The 19,185-nt window shown below is 39.9% G+C and overlaps 1 protein-coding gene across 2 annotated transcripts in view; it reads left to right on the plus strand.

Annotated features, from left to right (window-relative positions):
• The window catches only part of rasgrf2b (Ras protein-specific guanine nucleotide-releasing factor 2b), a 234,569-nt gene that overhangs the window by 103,923 nt on the left and 111,461 nt on the right, over window positions 1–19,185 (plus strand). Inside the window, exons 14-17 of one of the 2 annotated variants that reach the window (XM_055920447.1) lie at window positions 83–165; window positions 5,444–5,692; window positions 6,746–6,838; window positions 8,200–8,699. In XM_055920447.1, coding sequence (XP_055776422.1) covers window positions 83–165; window positions 5,444–5,692; window positions 6,746–6,838; window positions 8,200–8,699 — 925 coding nt within the window. The remainder of the gene's footprint in view (window positions 1–82; window positions 166–5,443; window positions 5,693–6,745; window positions 6,839–8,199; window positions 8,700–19,185) is intronic. The other variant, XM_055920448.1, reaches the window with a different exon arrangement.

Here is a 19,185-nt window from a genome sequence, read left to right on the forward strand (position 1 = left end):
ATTGATCTTTCGCTCCACTTATCTGCACTAACACTCTCCCTCTCCTCCCTTTCCCTCTATCTCTCTCGCCCTCTCTCTCTAGTGTATCGATAATATCCGCTGCAATGGTTTGATGACTAGTGTATTCGAGGAGAACTCCAAAGTCACCGTGCCTCACATGATCAAGTAAGAGCGCCCACATACAGTTGAAGTCAGAAGTTTACATACACCTTGGCCAAATACATTTAAACTCAGTTTTTCACAATTCCTGACATTTAACCCAAGTAAATATTCCCTGTCTTAGGTCAGTTAGGATCACCACTTTATTTTAAGAATGTGAAATATCAGAATAATAATAGAGAGAATGATTTATTTCAGCTTTTATTTCTTCCATCACATTCCCAGTGGGTCAGAAGTTTACATACACTCAATTAGTATTTGGTAGCATTACCTTTAAATTGTTTAACTTGGGTGAAATGTTTTGGGTAGCCTTCCACAAGCTTCCCGCAATAAGTTGGGTGAATTTTGGCCCATTCCTCCTGACAGAGCTGGTGTAACTGAGTCAGGTTTGTAGGCCTCCTAGCTCGCACACGCCTTTTCAGTTCTGCCCACAAATATTCTATAGGATTGAGGTCAGGGCTTTGTGATAGCCACTCCAATACTTTGACTTTGTTGTCCTTAAGCCATTTTGCCACAACTTTGGAAGTATGCTTGGGGTCATTGTCCATTTGGAAGACCCATTTGCAACCAAGCTTTAACTTCCTGATTGATCTCTTGAGATGTTGCTTCAGTATATCCACATCATTTTCCTCCCTCATGTAGCGAACTATTTTGTTAAGTGCACCAGTCCCTCCTGCAGCAATGCACCCCCACAACATGATGCTGCCACCCCCGTGCTTCACGGTTGGGATGGTGTTCTTCGGCTCGCAAGCCTCCCCCTTCTTCCTCCAAACATATCAACGGTCATTATGGCCAAACAGTTCTATTTTTGTTTCATCAGACCAGAGGACATTTCTCCAAAAAGTATGATCTTTGTCCCCATGTGCAGTTGCAAACCGTAGTCTGGCTGTTTTATGGTGGTTTTGGAGCAGTGGCTTCTTCCTTGCTGAGCGGCCTTTCAGGTTATGTCGATATAGGACTCATTTTACTGTGGATATAGATACGTTTGTACCTGTTTCCTCCAGCATCTTCACAAGGTCCTTTGCTGTTGTTCTGGGATTGATTTGCACTTTTCGCATCAAAGTAATTTAATCTCTAGGAGACAGAACGCGTCTCTTTCCTGAGCGGTATGACATCTGCGTGGTCCCATGGTGTTTATACTTGCGTACTATTGTTTGTACAGATGAACGTGGTACCTTCAGGCGTTTGGAAATTGTTCCCAAGGATGAACCAGACTTGCGGAGGTCTGCACATTTTTTCTGAGGTCTTGGCTGATTTCTTTTGATTTTCCAATGATGTCAAGCAAAGAGGCACTGAGTTTGAAGGTAGGCCTTGAAATACATCCACAGGTACACCTCCAATTGACTCAAATGATGTCAATTAGCCTATCAGAAGCTTCTAAAGCTTCTGGAATTTTCCAAGCTGTTTAAAGTCACAGTCAACTTAGTGTATGTAAACTTTTGACCCACTGGAATTGTGATACAGTGAGATATAAGTTAACTAATCTGTCTGGAATCAATTGTTGGAAAAATTACTTGTCATGCACGAAATAGATGTCCTAACCAACTTGCCAAAACTATAGTTTGTTAACAAGAAATGTGTGGAGTGGTTGAAAAACGAGTTTTAATGACTCCGACCTAAGTGTATGTAAACTTCAACTGTACACTTTAACACATGCCTGTGTCTGTCATTACTGCTTTTGCTCCAGTGTGTACGGCTTAGTTCGAACCCAGAGCTAACATATCTGAATATACCACTCAAAGTATTAATGAATAGTTGATCAGGTTTGTTACTTCTTGGCTGAAAAAAGAGCCTGCACCTCCTCCAGGCCTAGGTGTGAGGAAACACTGCCGTATTTAACACAGCTATTGTAAAAACAACTGCCTTTTTGACTGAACCTCCTTAGTTGGTGGTGTTCATTTTTTTTAATGCAAATTTCTTGGCTATTTTCTTTGGACTTTGGTTGAGTAAGTAAGAATTTTGTCCACAAATGTACCAACATTTATGATAAGTGGATTCCATAATGTGGTTATTTTGTTAGATGCTTCTCCCTATTAGCTGAAATCTTATTTTTTCAAAGCCATTTAAGCCATATCGCGCTATCTGTTGGGTCCGAACCGATTCACAAATCATGGGAAATTGCTGCTCAATGCAGATGTTGACTCCCTCCGAGCCATGTGTGGCTAGGCAACCCCCCTGCACTTGCCGGGGCAGGCCTGCTCCCTCTGTGGCTAAAGCCATTTGTATTTATTATGGATCCCCATTCCCCAAGGCTGCAGCTACTCTTCCTGGGGTCCGGCAAAATGAAGGCAGTTATACAATTTTAAAAACATTACAATACATTCATTACAGAATTCACAACACACTAAGTGTGTGACCTCAGGCCCATACTACACTATGACATATCTACAATGAAAAATCCACATGTATGTGTGTGTGTGTGTATGTATGCATGTGTCTGTGCCTGTTTGTGTTACTTCACAGTCCCCGCTGTTCCATAACGTGTATTTTTACCTGCTTTTTAATCTGATTCTACTGCTTGCATCAGTTACCTGATGTGGAATAGAGTTCCATGTAGTCATGGCTCTATGTAGTACTTTGCGCCTCCATCGTCTGTTCTGAAATTGGGGACTGTGAAGAGACCTCTGGTGGCATGTCTTGTGGGGTATGCATGGTTGTCCGAGCTGTGTGTTAGTATTTTAAACAGACAGCTCTTTACCTTCAGCTTATCAACCTCTGACAAAAACAAGTAATGAGGAAGTCAATCTCTCTTCCACTTTGAGCCATGAGAGATTGCCATGCATGTCATTAATGTTAGCTCTCGGTGTACTTTTAAGGGCCAGTCATGCTGCCCTGTTCTGAGTCAACTGCAATTTTTCAATATGCCCTTTGTGGCACCTGATCACACGACTGAACAATAGTCCAGGTGTGACAAAAACCAGTGCTTGTAGGACCTGCCTTGTTGATAGTTGTCACGCCCTGACCATAGAGAGCTGTTTATTCTCTATGTTGGTTGGGGCGTGACAGTGACTAAGGTGGGTTATCTAGGTTGGCCTGGTATGGTTCCCAATCAGAGGCAGCTGTTAATCGTTGTCTCTGATTGGGGATCATATTTAGGCCGCCATTTCCCCATTGTGCTTTGTGGGATGTTGACTATGTATAGTTGCCTGTGAGCACTATAACAGCTTCACATTGCGATTTTATTGTTTTCTTTGAGTTTCACTTCAAAATAAAGAGGACGGAACCATACCACGCTGCATCTTGGTCCACTCATTATAATGATCGTGACAATAGTGTTGTTAACTTCTCTGCGCTACGGATCCCTCCCGCTGAATTGCAGGGCGCAAGTATTACAAAAAATATTTATAATCATGCAATCACAAGTGAAATATACCAAAACACAGCTTAGCTTGTTGTTAATCCATCTATCGTGTCAGATTTTGAAAATATGCTGAAAAAATGCAGCGAAAGCAATCCAAGCTTTTGTGAGTGTATCAATCAATGCTAGAACAGCTAGCCCCAAATTAGCATGGTCACGAAAGTCGCTTACCTTTGATAGTCTTCGGATGTTTGCACTCACGAGACTCCCAATTACACAATAAATGTTATTTTTGTTCGATAAATATTACTTTTATAACAAAAAAACGCCATTTGGGTTGTGCGTTATGTTCAGAAAACCAAAGCCTCGTTCCGTTCGACGAACATTCCAAAAAGTATCCGTAATGTTCGTAGAAACATGTCAATTTTTTTTATAATCAATCCTCAGGTTGTTTTTAACAAACATAATCTATAATATTTCAACCGGACCGTAACCTATTCAATAAAAGAGAGAAAGAAAATGGAGAGCTACCCCTCTCGCGCGCAGGAACTAATCAAAGGACACCTGACTACTTTGAAAAATCTCGCTCATTTTTCAAAATAAAAGTCTGAAACTATGTCTAAAGCCTGGTCACAGCCTGAGGAAGCCATTGTAAGAGGAATCTGGTTGATACCCCTTTAAATGGAGGAAAGACGGGCAAGGAAACACAGATTTAAAAAAATAAAAATCACTTCCGGGTTAGATTTCCCCAGTTTTGTTATCCTCACAGACAATATTTTGACAGTTTTGGAAACTTTGGAGTGTTTTCTATCCTAATCTGTAAATTATATGCATATTCTACGATCTGGACCTGAGAAATAGTCCGTTTACCTTGGGAACGTTATTTAAAAAAAATAAAAAATATGACCCCTTAGCGTTAAGAGGTTAAGAAGGCAGAGCAGCACTTTATTATTAACCTACTTCTCCCCTTCTTAGCTACTGTTGAATCAATATGTTTTGACCATGACAGTTTACAATCCAGGGTTACTCCAAGCAGTTTAGTCACCTCAACTTGCTCAATTTCCACATTATTCATTACAAGATGTAGTTTAGGTTTAGGGTTTAGTGAATGATTTGTCCCAAATACAATACTTTTAATTTTGGAAATATTTAGGACTAACTCGTTCCTTGCTACCCATTTTGAAACTAACTGCAGCTCTTTGTTAAGTGTTGGAGTCATTTCAGTCGCTGTAGTAGCTGACCTGTATTACTCAAAGCCAGTGGCATGTTGTTAGTAAAGATTGAAAAAAGCAAGGGGCCTAAACAGCTACCCTGGGGAATTCCTGCTTCTACCTGGATTATGTTTGAGAGGCTTCCATTAAAAAACACCCTCTGTGTTCTGTTAGACAAGTAGCTCTTTATCCACATTATAGCAGGGGGTGTAAAGCCATAACACATACGTTTTTCCAGAAAGACTATGATCTATAATATTAAAAGCTGCACTGAAGTCTAACAAGACAGCCCCCAGAATTTTATCATCAATTTCTCTCAGCAAATCAGTAATTTGTGTAAGTGCCGTGCTTGGTGAGTGTCCTTCCCAATATGCGTGCCGAAAGTCAATTTGTTTACTGTGAAATAGCATTGTATCTGGTCAAACACACATTTTTTCCAGAAGTTTACTAAGTGTTGGTAACATTGTGAGAAATGTGCAAACAAATATTTGTGCTATGAAACTAAATAAATACTGCACTTTGACCCACAAAACTCCTTTGATCGATTGATTTATAGTGTTGTTAGACAAAGCAAGGATAGTGAATTTCAAACCGTGATGTAGTTTTTTTGGAATTTGCAGCGGTTGTCGGTAAGTAATTAATCTGCTAGCTTCTGACATGACTTACTGCAACTTTAAGTGTGTATCCATACTTAAAACTTCTGTGTGAGTAATCCTAGCAATTCAATGATTAGATCACCAGTGATTGTGTGTGTGTGTGTGTGTCCGTCCATCAGATCTGATATGCGCCTCCATAAAGATGATGTTGACATTTGCTTCAGCAAGACACTCAACTCCTGCAAGGTCCCACAGATTCGCTACGCCAGCGTGGAGCGGCTGCTGGAAAGGCTGACGGACTTGCGCTTCCTCTCCATCGACTTCCTCAACACCTTCCTCCACACCTACCGCATCTTCACTACTGCTGCCGTGGTCATGGATAAACTGGCTGACATCTACAAGAAACCGTTCACCTCTATACCTGTCAGGTAATACACGAGAGAGAACATGCATGACATGCACACATTCACAGAAAAGCGCACACACATTTTCATGTTACAGAGGTTTGAGTTTTCTCTAAACCTCTCACCTCATTATATCTCCTGTTATTCTCTCTATCCAGTTTCATTGGTGTTTTGTGTGTGTGTTGTATGAGAGAGAGAGAGAGACTGAGTGTTTTGTGACCTTTCCATCTGGCTGTTTCAGCCCCAGAACGGAGGGTGAGTGGTGCAGGACCACTTATGGCCCAGGGGTTAATTGCAAAGACGTATATATGTCAGACAGTATTATGTGTGTGTGTATGCATTTTCCTGCCCAGACCTAATTATCCTTTCAACTGGAAAGTGTGTGCCTCTTTTTCCTGTGTCCAGCGCAGGTGTGTGTAGGCTAACTCCTGGATGAGCTCATTAACAGAGAACATAGACCAGCAACAACAGCAGAGACCCACAAACCCACACACCTACAGTATATGACAGGGTGTATTTGCTCCTAGACACTGATCTTGTCAGTTTGGCATTTTCCTCACTAATGGTTAAGGTTAGAATTGGGGGAGGGGAAGATTATCCTAGATCTGTACCTAAGGCACAGGAGGTTGGTGGCACCTTAATTGGGGAGGACAGGCTCGTGTTAATGGCTGGAGTGGAAGCAGTGGAATGGTATCAAACACATGGTTTTCATATGTTTGATTCCATTTCATTTGCTTCGTTCCAGCCATTATTATGAGCCGTCCTCCCCTCAGCAGCCTCCACTGACCTAGGGGAGTCTTCACCCTGGAGCATAATGACAAAATTCACACATACAGTTTCAACATGAAAAGGCTTTGATGTCCTGTGATCATTGTCAATTATATATAAATAAACGTATAAGTTGTCCTGACCTTCACTCCTCCATCCTCAACCTTTCCCATCACCTTCATCCCCCCTCACCCATCCCCTCTTCTCACTCCATCCCCTCCTCTCTCATCCTCACCCCATCACCCCTTGCCCATCCCCTTCTCACCCCTCCATCCGTTATATCCCTTTCCTCTCCATCCACCTCCACAGGGTACAGTACCACTCATTTGACCGCCTGTCCATCACGTCCATCTGTCCTGACTACAGCCTGAAGATCAGGAAGATAGCCCTGGATCAGTCCAAGTAACACAATCTGCCTCTCTCTCTCCCCCTCTGCTTTATCCCTTGCTCTTTCTCTTTCTGTCCCTGGACTTGTCCAGGTACCTATCTCTTTGCATCTCACTTGTGTTCTCTCCCCTCTCTCTCACTCTGTCTTGTCTTTCCTCACTTTTGCATCTTTTCACTGCACCTTTTCTTTTAGAGAAGACTTCAAGGCTATTTTGCTCTTTCCTCCTCTCCCTTTCCCTGTCCTTCGCTCAATGTCTCTGTCCTTAGTTTTCTTTCTCCCTCCCTCTAGCATCTTCCGTCTGCATATCTTCCCTTCTGACTACTGTGGAAGACCACTGGGCTCTTTCCCTCTCTGTCTCTTTATCTCTCTCTGTCTGTGTGTCACTTAGTGCTGAGCGATTAACAGAAATGTCGGTTAATTTTTGTTTTTTAAACAACTTATTGACTGACATTGGTTGAATTATTTGAATTCCATTTCATTTTTCTTCTTTCTGTGAGCTCAATGCGCACACTGTAGTTTCTCTACAGATAAATCAGATCATGCCCAAACTGTGCTATGTACTGTAGTAGAGAGTTGTAGTTTCCAACAGGCCAATGTTCTGCATAGTTTAGTGACGAAAACGTGATAATTAACTACAAATAACCTTAGTCAATAATAATGTTTATTCTTACGCCTGCTACATAAGAGACAGAAGAATGTGCGATCAAGATGGGATACATAGAGAGCAGTTGCTTCTTGAGGTATTGGTATTCAGCAGTCATATTGGTATGCCTTATTTACTTTAAAGAACTACTAAAATAATGGTTTTGTCAGACAGCATAGGTAGCAGCTCTATAGAGATGAGATGATGACTTGGAATGAAATTAAAGTCATCAAATAAAACAAATGTAATATACACAACAACTAAAATATTTTTTTGAAGTAATGTGAATAACTGATGGTTAATAAGCAGTCAGTAGTAGTCATTATCATCATGGGAATTTTTAATTATTGTTTTATTCTGTTTGGTTACAGCATTCAACCCACATAATGCATAGTGCATTTAAAGTTTCTAAATTCTTGATTATTGTTTATAATCGAACCGAATCTGAACCAATATCAAAAAGCTCTAATCGCACAGCACCACTCTCACTCCTTTCTTCAACATCTTTGCATGGTCTTTCATGTAACCTATTTGACCATTTTCCACTCAGGCTGAGTTATAGATCTATCTGTAGTGCTGATGGTTCTGTTCACAGTTGTCTGGCATGATGATGATAATAGCATCTCCTGTCTCAAAACACTCAATTCATGCTTTCCTCACAATGACTCAATGCAAATTTGACAGATTTTTTCCCCCTCTCTCGCGCTCGCTCTCTCTCTCGCTCTCTCTTAGGTCTTTGGAATTGTTCTTTGCCACCAACCAGAACAACCGAAGTGGTGATCACACCAATGACAAGTCCCCCCGTCTCTGCCGCAAGTTCTCCGGTCCTCTCTCCATCTCCTCCCGCACTTCCTCTCCTGTCCGCACACGCAAACTCTCTCTGCATTCTCCCATCAGTGCTAGGGTGGGGGGGCTGGACCTTACTAACATTAACTCTATCCCCTCCTCCTTCTCTCAGTCCGCTATCAGTAGTCCAACCTCAGCCCAAACCCCTACATTCCACCCCCCCACCCCCCAGAACCCTACCCCCCAGACCCCCACTACCACTTCCCCCCCTCCCACCTCCTCCTCGCCCCCTCCAGGTGGCAACAAGACCCCCCAAGACCAGTCCCCCCTCTCCCCCTGCCTACCTCTGTCCTACCCCGAACAGAGTCCCTCCCCCACTACAGAAGGGCAGGAGCTGCCTCGTGTTGATGCCTTCTGTGGAAAACTGAGACGCAGCATTCGCAGAGGTAAGGCCTATCTAAACACACACATGCAGCACAGATGCGCGCACACACACTACCTGGATTCCCTGACTGAGCTGCCTTCTGAGCATCACAGGCATTTAGTCAGTTTATTTATGAGTTTTAACAGCAGCTCTGATTATAATGTTCTCTGACAGGGCCTTTAGATTGAAGAGAGGCAGGCTGCTAGGGTGTTTATGGCTGCACAGTATACACAGTCATTAGATTTGGGGTGTGAGTAGAAAGTATTCAGAGGGAGTGTTCTCACTTTAGATTCTAGTAGAAAGCGAGAGAGAGTGAGTGTTTTATGACCTTTCCCCCTGGCTGTTTCATGCCCAGAACTGGGCTTTATTTTTTTTAACCTATCTACCAATAGGTGCCCTTTTTTGCGAGGCATTGGAAACCCTCCCTGGTCTTTGTGGTGGAATCTGTGTTTGAAGTTCACTGTTCGACTGAGGGACCTTACAATTATCTGTATGTGTGGGGTGCAGAGATGAGGCAGTCATTCAAAAATCATGTTAAACACTATTATTGTTCAAAGAGTGACTCCATGCAACATATTATGTAACGAAGGGATTGAATGTCTCAAGACATTTCTGCTTTTAATTTTTAATTGTAAATACAAAATTTAAAAAATCCACTTTGACATCATGGGTTATTATGTCTAGCCCAGTACCCCAAAAATCTTTATTTAGTCAATTTAAATGTAGGCTGTAATACAACAAAATGTGGAAAAAGTCAAGGGGTGTGAATTATTTCTGAAGGCACTGTGAGAAGAGGAAAACCGCCTTGTGTATTATCCTCTAACGCCTACCAAACCCGGATCCGGGATCCCCCCCAACACAAAAGCTGACTAGCATAGCCTAGCCTAAAGTTACAAGGATATCATAAAAAAAAATGTTCATGAAATCACAAGTCCAAGACACTAAATGAAAGATACAGATCTTGTGATTCAAGCCATCATCTCTGATTTGTAAAATGTTTTACAGGGAAGACACAATATGTAAATCTATTAGCTAACCACTGTTAGCAAAAGACAACAATTTTCTTACTCCACCATTTTCTTACTGCATCAGTAGCTATCACCAATTCGGCCAAATAAAGATATTGATAGCCACTAACCAAGAAAAAACCTCATCAGATGACAGTCTGATAACATTTTTATGGTATAGGATAGGTTTTGTTAGAAAAATGTGCATATTTCAGGTATAAATCATAGTTTACAATTGCACCCACCATCACAACTCGACTAGAAAAAATACAGAGAGCAACGTGTATTACCTAATTACTAATCATAAAACATTTCTTAAAAATACACAGCATACACTAATTGAAAGACACAAATCCTGTGAATCCAGACATTATTTCAGATTTTCTAAGTGTTTTACAGCGAAAACACAATAAATCGTTATTTTACCATAGCACATGTGCAAACATTACCCCAGCATTGATTCACGGCAAAAAGAGCGATAGCATTATCACCACCAAAATGTATTAATTTTTTCACTAACCTTCTCAGAATTCTTCAGATGACACTCCTGTAACATCATATTACAACATACATATAGAGTTTGTTCGAAAATGTGCATATTTAGCCACCAAAATCATGGTTAGACAATGAGAAAATTAGCCAAGCTGGTCAGAAAATGTTGTGCGCCATATTAGACAGTGATCTAGTCTTATACATAAATACTCATAAACTTGACTAAAAAATACAGGGTGGACAGCGATTGATAGACAATTTAATTCTTAATGCAATCGCTGAATTACATTTTTTAAATTATCCTTACTTTTCAATACAGGTTGCGCCAAGCGAAGCTATAACAAACAAAATGGCGGCATAAGCGTTTAACATTTTTCGACAGAAACACGATTTATCATCATAATAGTTCTTACTATGAGCTGTTCTTCCATCAGAATCTTGGGCAATGAATCCGGTCTAATCGTCTTTTGGTCGAAAGATGTCCTCTTGCCATGTGGAAATGACCACTAACGTTCGGCATGAACTGGAAACATGCCCAGCGGTTCAAAGTGCATCAGAAAGAAATGCCTCAAAATCGCACTAAACGGATATAAATTGCTATAAAACGCTTTAAATTAACTACCTTATGATGTTTTTAACACCTATAACGAGTAAAAACATGACCTGAGAAATATTACTGGCTAAACTAAAGCTTGGAAAGAGAGCAGGTCCGATGTCCATCGTGCGTCAGGCGCAGCAGGAAAAGGACGCTACTTCCCCCTTGTGCTCTTTTATACAGGCCCTGATTGCGCAATCGACTCCATTCAAAGCGTCACCACGTACTGACATCCAGGGGAAGACGTAAGCAGTGTTTGTATCCTCATAGCATTTACAGGGACCTTAAAACCGACCCCAGATCAGGGGCCAAGATTTCTGAAATCTGACTCCCTGTCAGGAAAAGTGCTGTAGAAGGAGTTCTGTTTCACTCAGAGACAAAATTCCAACGGCTATAGAAACTAGAGTGTTTTCTATCCAATAATAATAATAATAATATGCATATTGTACGAGCAAGAATTGAGTAGGAAGCCGTTTAATCTGGAGCCCGATTTATGCTAAGTCGAAACAGCACCCCCTATATTCGCAAGAAGTTATACTATTCTAACTCTCAACAGTGAATTGACACCCTGACTGAGTTCTTAAAATAAATACATGTATTTACTCCATGTGTTTGGACAGTGAAGCTAAAATGACTTAATTTGGCTCTATACTCCAGCATTTTAGATTTAAGATTCAGTTACTATTGGGCAAAACATAACCCAAAAAACAAACTGCAAATGCAAACGAGTTTGTAGAAATACTACACTTTTGACTACTTTGATACACTATATGTGAATTTGTCTAAATAATTATGACTTCTTTACACCTGTGAACTAGATACGTAAAGGGCTTTCCAGGTCTCTCTTGAAAAAGATTAGTTTTTATCTCAACGAGACTAACCTGGTTAAATAAATACAATTTCTAAACGGTAAAACAGAAGCAATGGGGTACAACATAATTGAAATGCTTGATAATTATGAGCAATAATGACTGTATAAAATCAATAATTAATATACTAAGCTATATTTTATGCAACAAAATAGAGAAATTATTTTATACTGACACAATTGCAGAGGAAGATATTTTGTTTAACAAGGTAGGGTAAACGGTAGGATAAAAGTTGACAGCCCTAAAGATTCTTATAAATGAAGTAGTCAAAAGTTTAGTATTTGTGACCGGCCGCCTTGATTCGGTCTTATGAAGCAAAATTTAAAATAGTGCTTTTTACATTGGATAAATGTAGAGACGAGCTAGACAATGGAATATCATATACTGTAGTTGAGGAACAATGGGAAAGTAATTCTGCTTTGAAAGTTGATAAACTTGTAACCCCACTTTTGAGAATGGCCCTTGAATGTTTTGGTACACTTACTGGAAAGTTCTTCTTTGTCTACACCCATTCATCATCGTTCACACCCTCTTAAGCCTTAGCCCCACCCATCTCTAAGGATTCACGTAAGGCCATGTGGTAAACACACGCTATATCAAATAAAATGTATTTGTCACATGCAAAGGATACAGAAGGTGTAAATGGTAAAGTGAAGTGGTTACTTGCATAGTAGCAATATCAAAAACAGAAAGTGGCCAGCTAAAAATATTTTATAAATATTTTATAATTATTAGATGATGCTTACCCGACACACTTGTCTAAATTGATGGGTCATGTGAAGGAAATGCTATAACCATCACCCAGCTACATCTAGCTAAGTGGATAGGTCACTATTTTCTTGACATGTACACATGTTCATGAAATACAATAGACGGCCGTAATCAACCCCAGACACACCTGGCTAATTTGATAGGTCATGTAATAATCCGGCCAAAGTGGAGTCTTTTGTTTCGACATGTAGTTAGCTAGCTAAACAATGAACCATAATAATAAACTGTAATGGGGCGGCAGGTAGCCTAGTGGTTAGAGCGTTGGGCCAGTATCCGAAAGGTTGCTGGATCGAATCCCCGAGCTGACAAGGTAAAAATCTGTCGTTCTGCCCTCGAACAAGGCAGTTAACCCACTGTTCCCCAGTAGGCTGTCATTGTAAATAAGAATTTGTTCTTAACTGACTTGCCTAGTTAACCTGTCTGACTCTGGCGTTCCGCTAGCAGAACTCCTCCCACATTCCACTGAAAAGGCAGAGCGCGAAATTCAAAAAATACTTTTTTGAAATATTTAACTTTCACACATTAACAAGTCCAATACAGCAAATGAAAGATACACATCTTGTGAATCTAGTCAACATGTCCGATTTTTTAAATGTTTTACAGCGAAAACAGCACGTATATTTATGTTAGCTCACCACCAAATACAAAGAAGGACAGACATTTTTCACAGCACAGGTAGCATGCACAAAGCCAACCTAACTAACCAAGAACCAACCAAACTAACCAAGAAACAACTTAATCAGATGACAGTCTTATAACATGTTACACAATAAATCTATGTTTTGTTCGAAAAATGTGCATATTTGAGGTATAAATAAGTTTTACATTGCAGCTACCATCAGAGCTACCGTCAAAAATAGCACCGAAGCAGCCAGAGCAATTATAGAGACCAACGTGTATTACCTAATTACTCATCATAAAACATTTCTTAAAAATACACAGCGTACAGTAATTGAAAGACACAGATATTGTAAATCCAGACAATATTTCAGATTGTCTAAGGGTTTTACAGCAAACACAATATATCGTTGTATTAGCATACCATATGTGCAAACATTACCCCAGCATTGATTCAAGGCAAAAAGAGCGATAACGTTATGACCACCAAAATATATACATTTTTTCACTAACCTTCTCAGAATTCTTCAGATGACACTCCTGTAACATCATATTTCAACATACATATAGAGTTTGTTCAAAAATGTGCATATTTAGCCACAAAAATCGTGGTTATACAATGAGAAAAGTAGCCAAGCTGGTCAGAAAATGTCGGGCGCCATCTTGGAAAGACACCTAGTCTAATCAATAAATAATCATAAACTTGACTAAAAAATACAGGGTGGACAGCGATTGAAAGACAAATTAGTTCTTAATGCAATCGCTGAATTACATTTTTTAAATTAACCTTACTGCGCAATACAAGGTGCGCTAAAGCGAAGCTACCCAAAAATTAATGGCCGCTTATGCATTTAACATTTTTTAACAGAACAACGATTTATCAGCATAAATAGTTCTTACTTTTAGATGAACTCGCATCAGAATCTTGGGAAAGGTGTCCGTTGTCCAGAACAATAGTCTTTTGGTCGAAAGATGTCCTCTTGTCCTGTCGAAATGGCCACTAACGTTCAGCATGTACCGGAAAAGTGTCCAACTCTTGAAAGTGCGTCACAAAGAAATGCCAGAAAATCGCAATAAACTGCTATAAACTGCTATAAGTCGGTTTAAATTAACTACCTTATGATGTCTTTAACACCTATAACGAATAAAAACATGACCGGGGATATAGAACTTGCTAAACCAAAGCTTGGAAGGAGGCCAGTCCGACGTCTATTCTCCGTCAAGCGCACAGCTGAAAAGAAAGGTACTTCCGCACCATGGTCTTATATAAAGTCCCAGATTGCGCAATCGACTCCATTCAAATTGTCACCACTTATTGACATCTAGAGGAAGGCGTAGGCAGTGTTTGTAGCCCCACAGCGTTCACAGGGACTTATAAACTGACCTGGGAGCAGAGGCCAAGATTTCTGAAATCTCACTCCCTGGCAGGAAAAGTGCTGTAGAATGAGTTCTGTTTCACTCAGAGACATAATTCCAACGGTTTTAGAAACTAGAGAGTGTTTTCTATCCAATAATAATAATAATATGCATATTATACGAGCAAGAATTGAGTACGAGGCCGTTTAAATTGGACACGTTTTCCCCCAAAAGTGAAAACAGCACCCCCTGTCCTCATCAGGGTAAATAAAGGTTAAATAATAATCGCAAATCATACTACTACCAATACAAACAGCTGTAGTATGAATCTGCAGGTAGCTAAAGCTAACAAACTAGGTTCAATGTTAGCTAGATAACATTCGGCTATAACTAGCAATGCAAATGCATTTCTGATTCTAATAATATTACTACACAGATCATACACGTAACGTTAGCTAGCAAGCTAACGCTAGCTAACTAACAGTATGCTTTAACTTGCAATAACAATTACTTTCTGACTAAATTAGAAACGTATATCTGAAAATGTAAGTAGACTCTTACCCGTATACCCGTAACATGTTATATTCTTATCTGCGAATAATACAAGTGACTCCAAAATGACACGACACATTACATTCAATTTCTGCAAATGAATCCAACAAGTTTGTGGTCACAAATTTGATGTAGTCTTTGCATGCTAGGAATATGATACCAAATATTGAACATTTCACTACTTTATTTATAAGAATCTTAACCTGTCTAGGATGAGGGTGCCGCTAGCGGCACTCCCCCCCCCCCCCACCCCCACTGAAAAACCAGTGCCGCGAAATTCAAAAAAAAATATTTTTTTAAATATTTAACTTTCACACATTAAAGTCCAATACAGCTAATGAAAGACACAGATCTTGTGAATCCAGCCAACATGTCCGATTTTTTAAATGTTTTACAGGGAAGACACAATATGTAAAGATGTACATCTATTACCTAAAAACACATTAGCATAATCCACCATCTTTTATTTGTCCACCAACACCAGTAGCTATCACCAATTCGGCTAAACTAAGATATTTATAGCCCCTAACCAAGAAAAAAACTCATCAGATGACAGTCTGATAACATATTTATGGTATGGGATAGGTTTTGTTAGAAAAAAGTGCATATTTCAGGTAGATGGCATAGGTTACAATTGCACCCACCGTCACAAATGGACTAGAATAATTACTATGAGCAACGTGTTTACCTACTTACTAATCATCAAACATTTCGTAAAAATACACAGCATACACTAATCGAAAGACACAGATCCTGTGAATACAGACAATATTTCAGATTTTCTAAGTGTCTTACAGCGAAAACACAATAAATCGTTATATTAGCATAGCACATAGCACATAGCAGCCCAGCATTGATTCTAGCAAAAGTGAGCGATAACGTCAACATCGCCAAAATATATTATTTTTTTCACTAACCTTCTCAGAATTCTTCAGATGACACCCCTGTAACATCACATTACAACATGCATATACAGTTTGTTCGAAAAAGTGCATATTTAGCCACCAAAATCATGGTTAGACAATGTGAAATGTAGCCCAGCTGGTGAGAAAATGTCCGTGCGCCATATTAGACAGTGATCTACTCTTATACATAAATACTCATAAACGTGACTAAAAAATATAGGGTGGACAGGGATTGATAGACAATTTAAATCTTAATACAATCGCGGAATTACATTTTTTAAATTATCCTTACTTTTCAATACAGTTTGCGCCAAGCGAAGCTACGTCAAAAAACATGGCGTCCTAAGCCACTAACATTTTTCGACAGAAACACGATTTATCATAATAAAAATGTCCTACTTTGAGCTGTTCTTCCATCAGTATCTTGGGCAAAGGATCCTTTCTTGGGTCTAATCGTCTTTTGGTGGAAAGCTGTCCTCTTGCCATGTGGAAATGCCAACTGCGTTCGGGATGAACTGGAAGCGTGCCCAGCAATTCACAGCGTTTCAGAAATAAATGTCCCAAAATCGCACTAAACGGATATAAATTGCTATAAAACGCTTTAAATTAACTACCTTATGATGTTTTTAACTCCCATAACGAGTAGAAACATGACCAGAGTAATATTACTCCCTCCACTAATGCTTGGAACAAGTGCGGGTCGATGTCCTCCAGGCGCATTACGCAGCAAGAAAAGACTTGCTAGCTACAGGTTTTTTTAATTTATAGTGCCTGTGAACGCGCAATCGACCCCATTCAAATCGTCATCACGTAAAGGCATCCAGGGGAAGACGTAAGCAGTGTCCGTATACTCATAGCAATAACAGTGCCCTTTTAACTGACTCCAGATCAGGGGCCAAAATTTCTGAAATCTGACTCCATGTCAGGGAAATTGCTGTAGAATGTGTTCTGTTCCACTTAGAGACAAAAATTACACGATTAGCATAAATAGTGAAAACAGCGCCCCCATCCTCAACAGGTTAAGGGGTGTCAATGGTTTTTTTTTTTTACAATCTCTTTCTCTAAGCAATTGTATTTATATAAAATATAATTTCCCACATTTTTAACAATGAAGTAAGGTACGGCGGAAGTTTGCAAGAGAGCTTTATAAACAAAAAGAGAGCAATGCATCGATTTACTGTACAAGACTTCAGAGGGCCATCCTACTTTCTGATACAGACTGCAGTGATGTGTACTGAACATTTTGCATCCAATTTAGTGTAGTGGCAGCTGCATTCATATACACTGAGTGTACAAAACAGGACGTAGACTAACCAAGTGAATCCAAGTGAAAGCTTTGATCCCAAGGCAGAGGTCTTTGGTGAATGGGGCTGAAATGGATTTAGGGAATCCCATCCTGCTGACCAACAGTTTCGCCCACCTGCTTCCGGAGATTCCTGCTCCCTCATCCTCTACCCGGTCTCCAGCCCAGGGCGTCTTTACCACATATACTACAGCCGGCTCTGGTCCATCGGGCCCCACCACCCTTCGGTCCTCAAGGGGTCTTTTAAACAACTATAGGCGAAAGAACAGCCGGACCTCCCCAGCTTTCACCAGCTGTCAACATCGGCAGCTCTATGGTGAGGAAAATCTTGGTTCCCAGTGCAAAAACCCTGTACTACCCAGGAGCACAAGTACAGGACATTACAAGGCTGCTTCCGACCATTCTACAAGAGATGCTTGGGAGTTGACGCTGTCATTGTCCATGTGGGGTCAAATAACATCAGGAGGGCTAGGAACTTTTGAAAATTGATTTTAAAGAACTGATTCTAGCATTGAAAGATTCCAAAAAGCGGCCAATCATTTCTGGTCCGGTACCGTTGTTGGGCAGTAGGTGTAAAAGACTCAGCAGGCTACTGGCGTTACACATCTGGCTAAAAGATTACTGTAGCTCTGTTGGAATCAATTTTATAGATAACTTTGACACCTTCTGGAAACAGAAGATACTCTACAGGAATGACTGACCGTGCACTATCAGCTCCAATGGAAATAACATGAGCTGATAAGCTCCCAAGTTAAGCATTAAAAACAATCAAGCAACAAAGAAAAGTGCTAAAAATAGCCCATATTAACATAAGTAGCCTAAGAAACAAGATTCATGAAGTCAATAACTTTTTTGTAACAGATGACATTCATATTCTGACTATCTCTGAAACTCACTTAGATAATAACTGTAATGATACAGTGGTAGTAATATATGGCCATGACGTCTACCCGAAAAGACAGAAATGCCAGTGCTGCGGTCTATATTCAGAACCACATTCCTGAAAAGCTTAGAGATGATCTAATGTTAAATATTGTTGAAGTAATATGGCTGCAGGTTCATCTGCCTCACATAAAGCCCATTCTTGTGGGAAGCTGCTATAGGCTACCAAGTGCTAACAGTCAGTATCTGGATAATATGTGTGACATGCTTGACAATGTATGTGATATCAACAGAGAAGTATTTTTTCTGGGTGTTTTAAATATTGACTGGCTTTCATCAAGCTGCCCACTAGTTACAAATAGCACAGGAATGAAATCATCAACATGTATTGATCACAGCTTTACTAATGCTGCAGAAATTGGATTTCAAGCAGTATCCAAATCCATAGGATGTAGTGATCACAATATAGTACCCATATCTAGGAAAACCAAAATTCCAAAGGCTGGGCCTAATATATTGTATAAGAGGTCAGATGTTGATGATGTAAATACTATTTGCTGCTCTGTTGTGTGTAATGAGGAGCAACCAGACGCTGCACTTGACACATTTATGAAATTGCTTATTCCAGTTAAGAAAATGACTGTAAACACTGTTAAATCCCCTTGGATTGATGAGGAATTGAAAAATGGTATGGTTGAGAGGGATGAGGCAAAAGGTATGGCAAATAAGTCTGGCAGCCCAATCAATTGGCAAACATACTGCAAATTAAGAAATCATGTGACTAAATAAACTACACTATGAAACAAAAATGAATAATATAAAGAATGGTATTAAAAAGCTTTGGAGCACCTTAAAACTTCTTCAGGCTGCAGGGTGAATATTGAAAAAAATGGAAAATATGTGCACATTTTCAAACGGCCTCTTAAGAAATTTTTGATTTTACAATATGCATATATTTACTACTATTGGATAGATAACAGTCTATAGTTTCTAAAAACGTTTGAATTATTTCTCTAAGTGGAACAGAACTATTTTTACAGCCATTTTCCCAGCCGAATTGAGATTTCCAAAATGCGATGTGTCTCTTTAAGACCTTGTCTATACAAGGTCATGACACTTAGGACCGTAGAAACACGTCATACGCCTTCATCTGGGTGT

Source organism: Salvelinus fontinalis, chromosome 4, assembly GCF_029448725.1.
Source record: "Salvelinus fontinalis isolate EN_2023a chromosome 4, ASM2944872v1, whole genome shotgun sequence".
NCBI lineage: Eukaryota > Metazoa > Chordata > Actinopteri > Salmoniformes > Salmonidae > Salvelinus > Salvelinus fontinalis.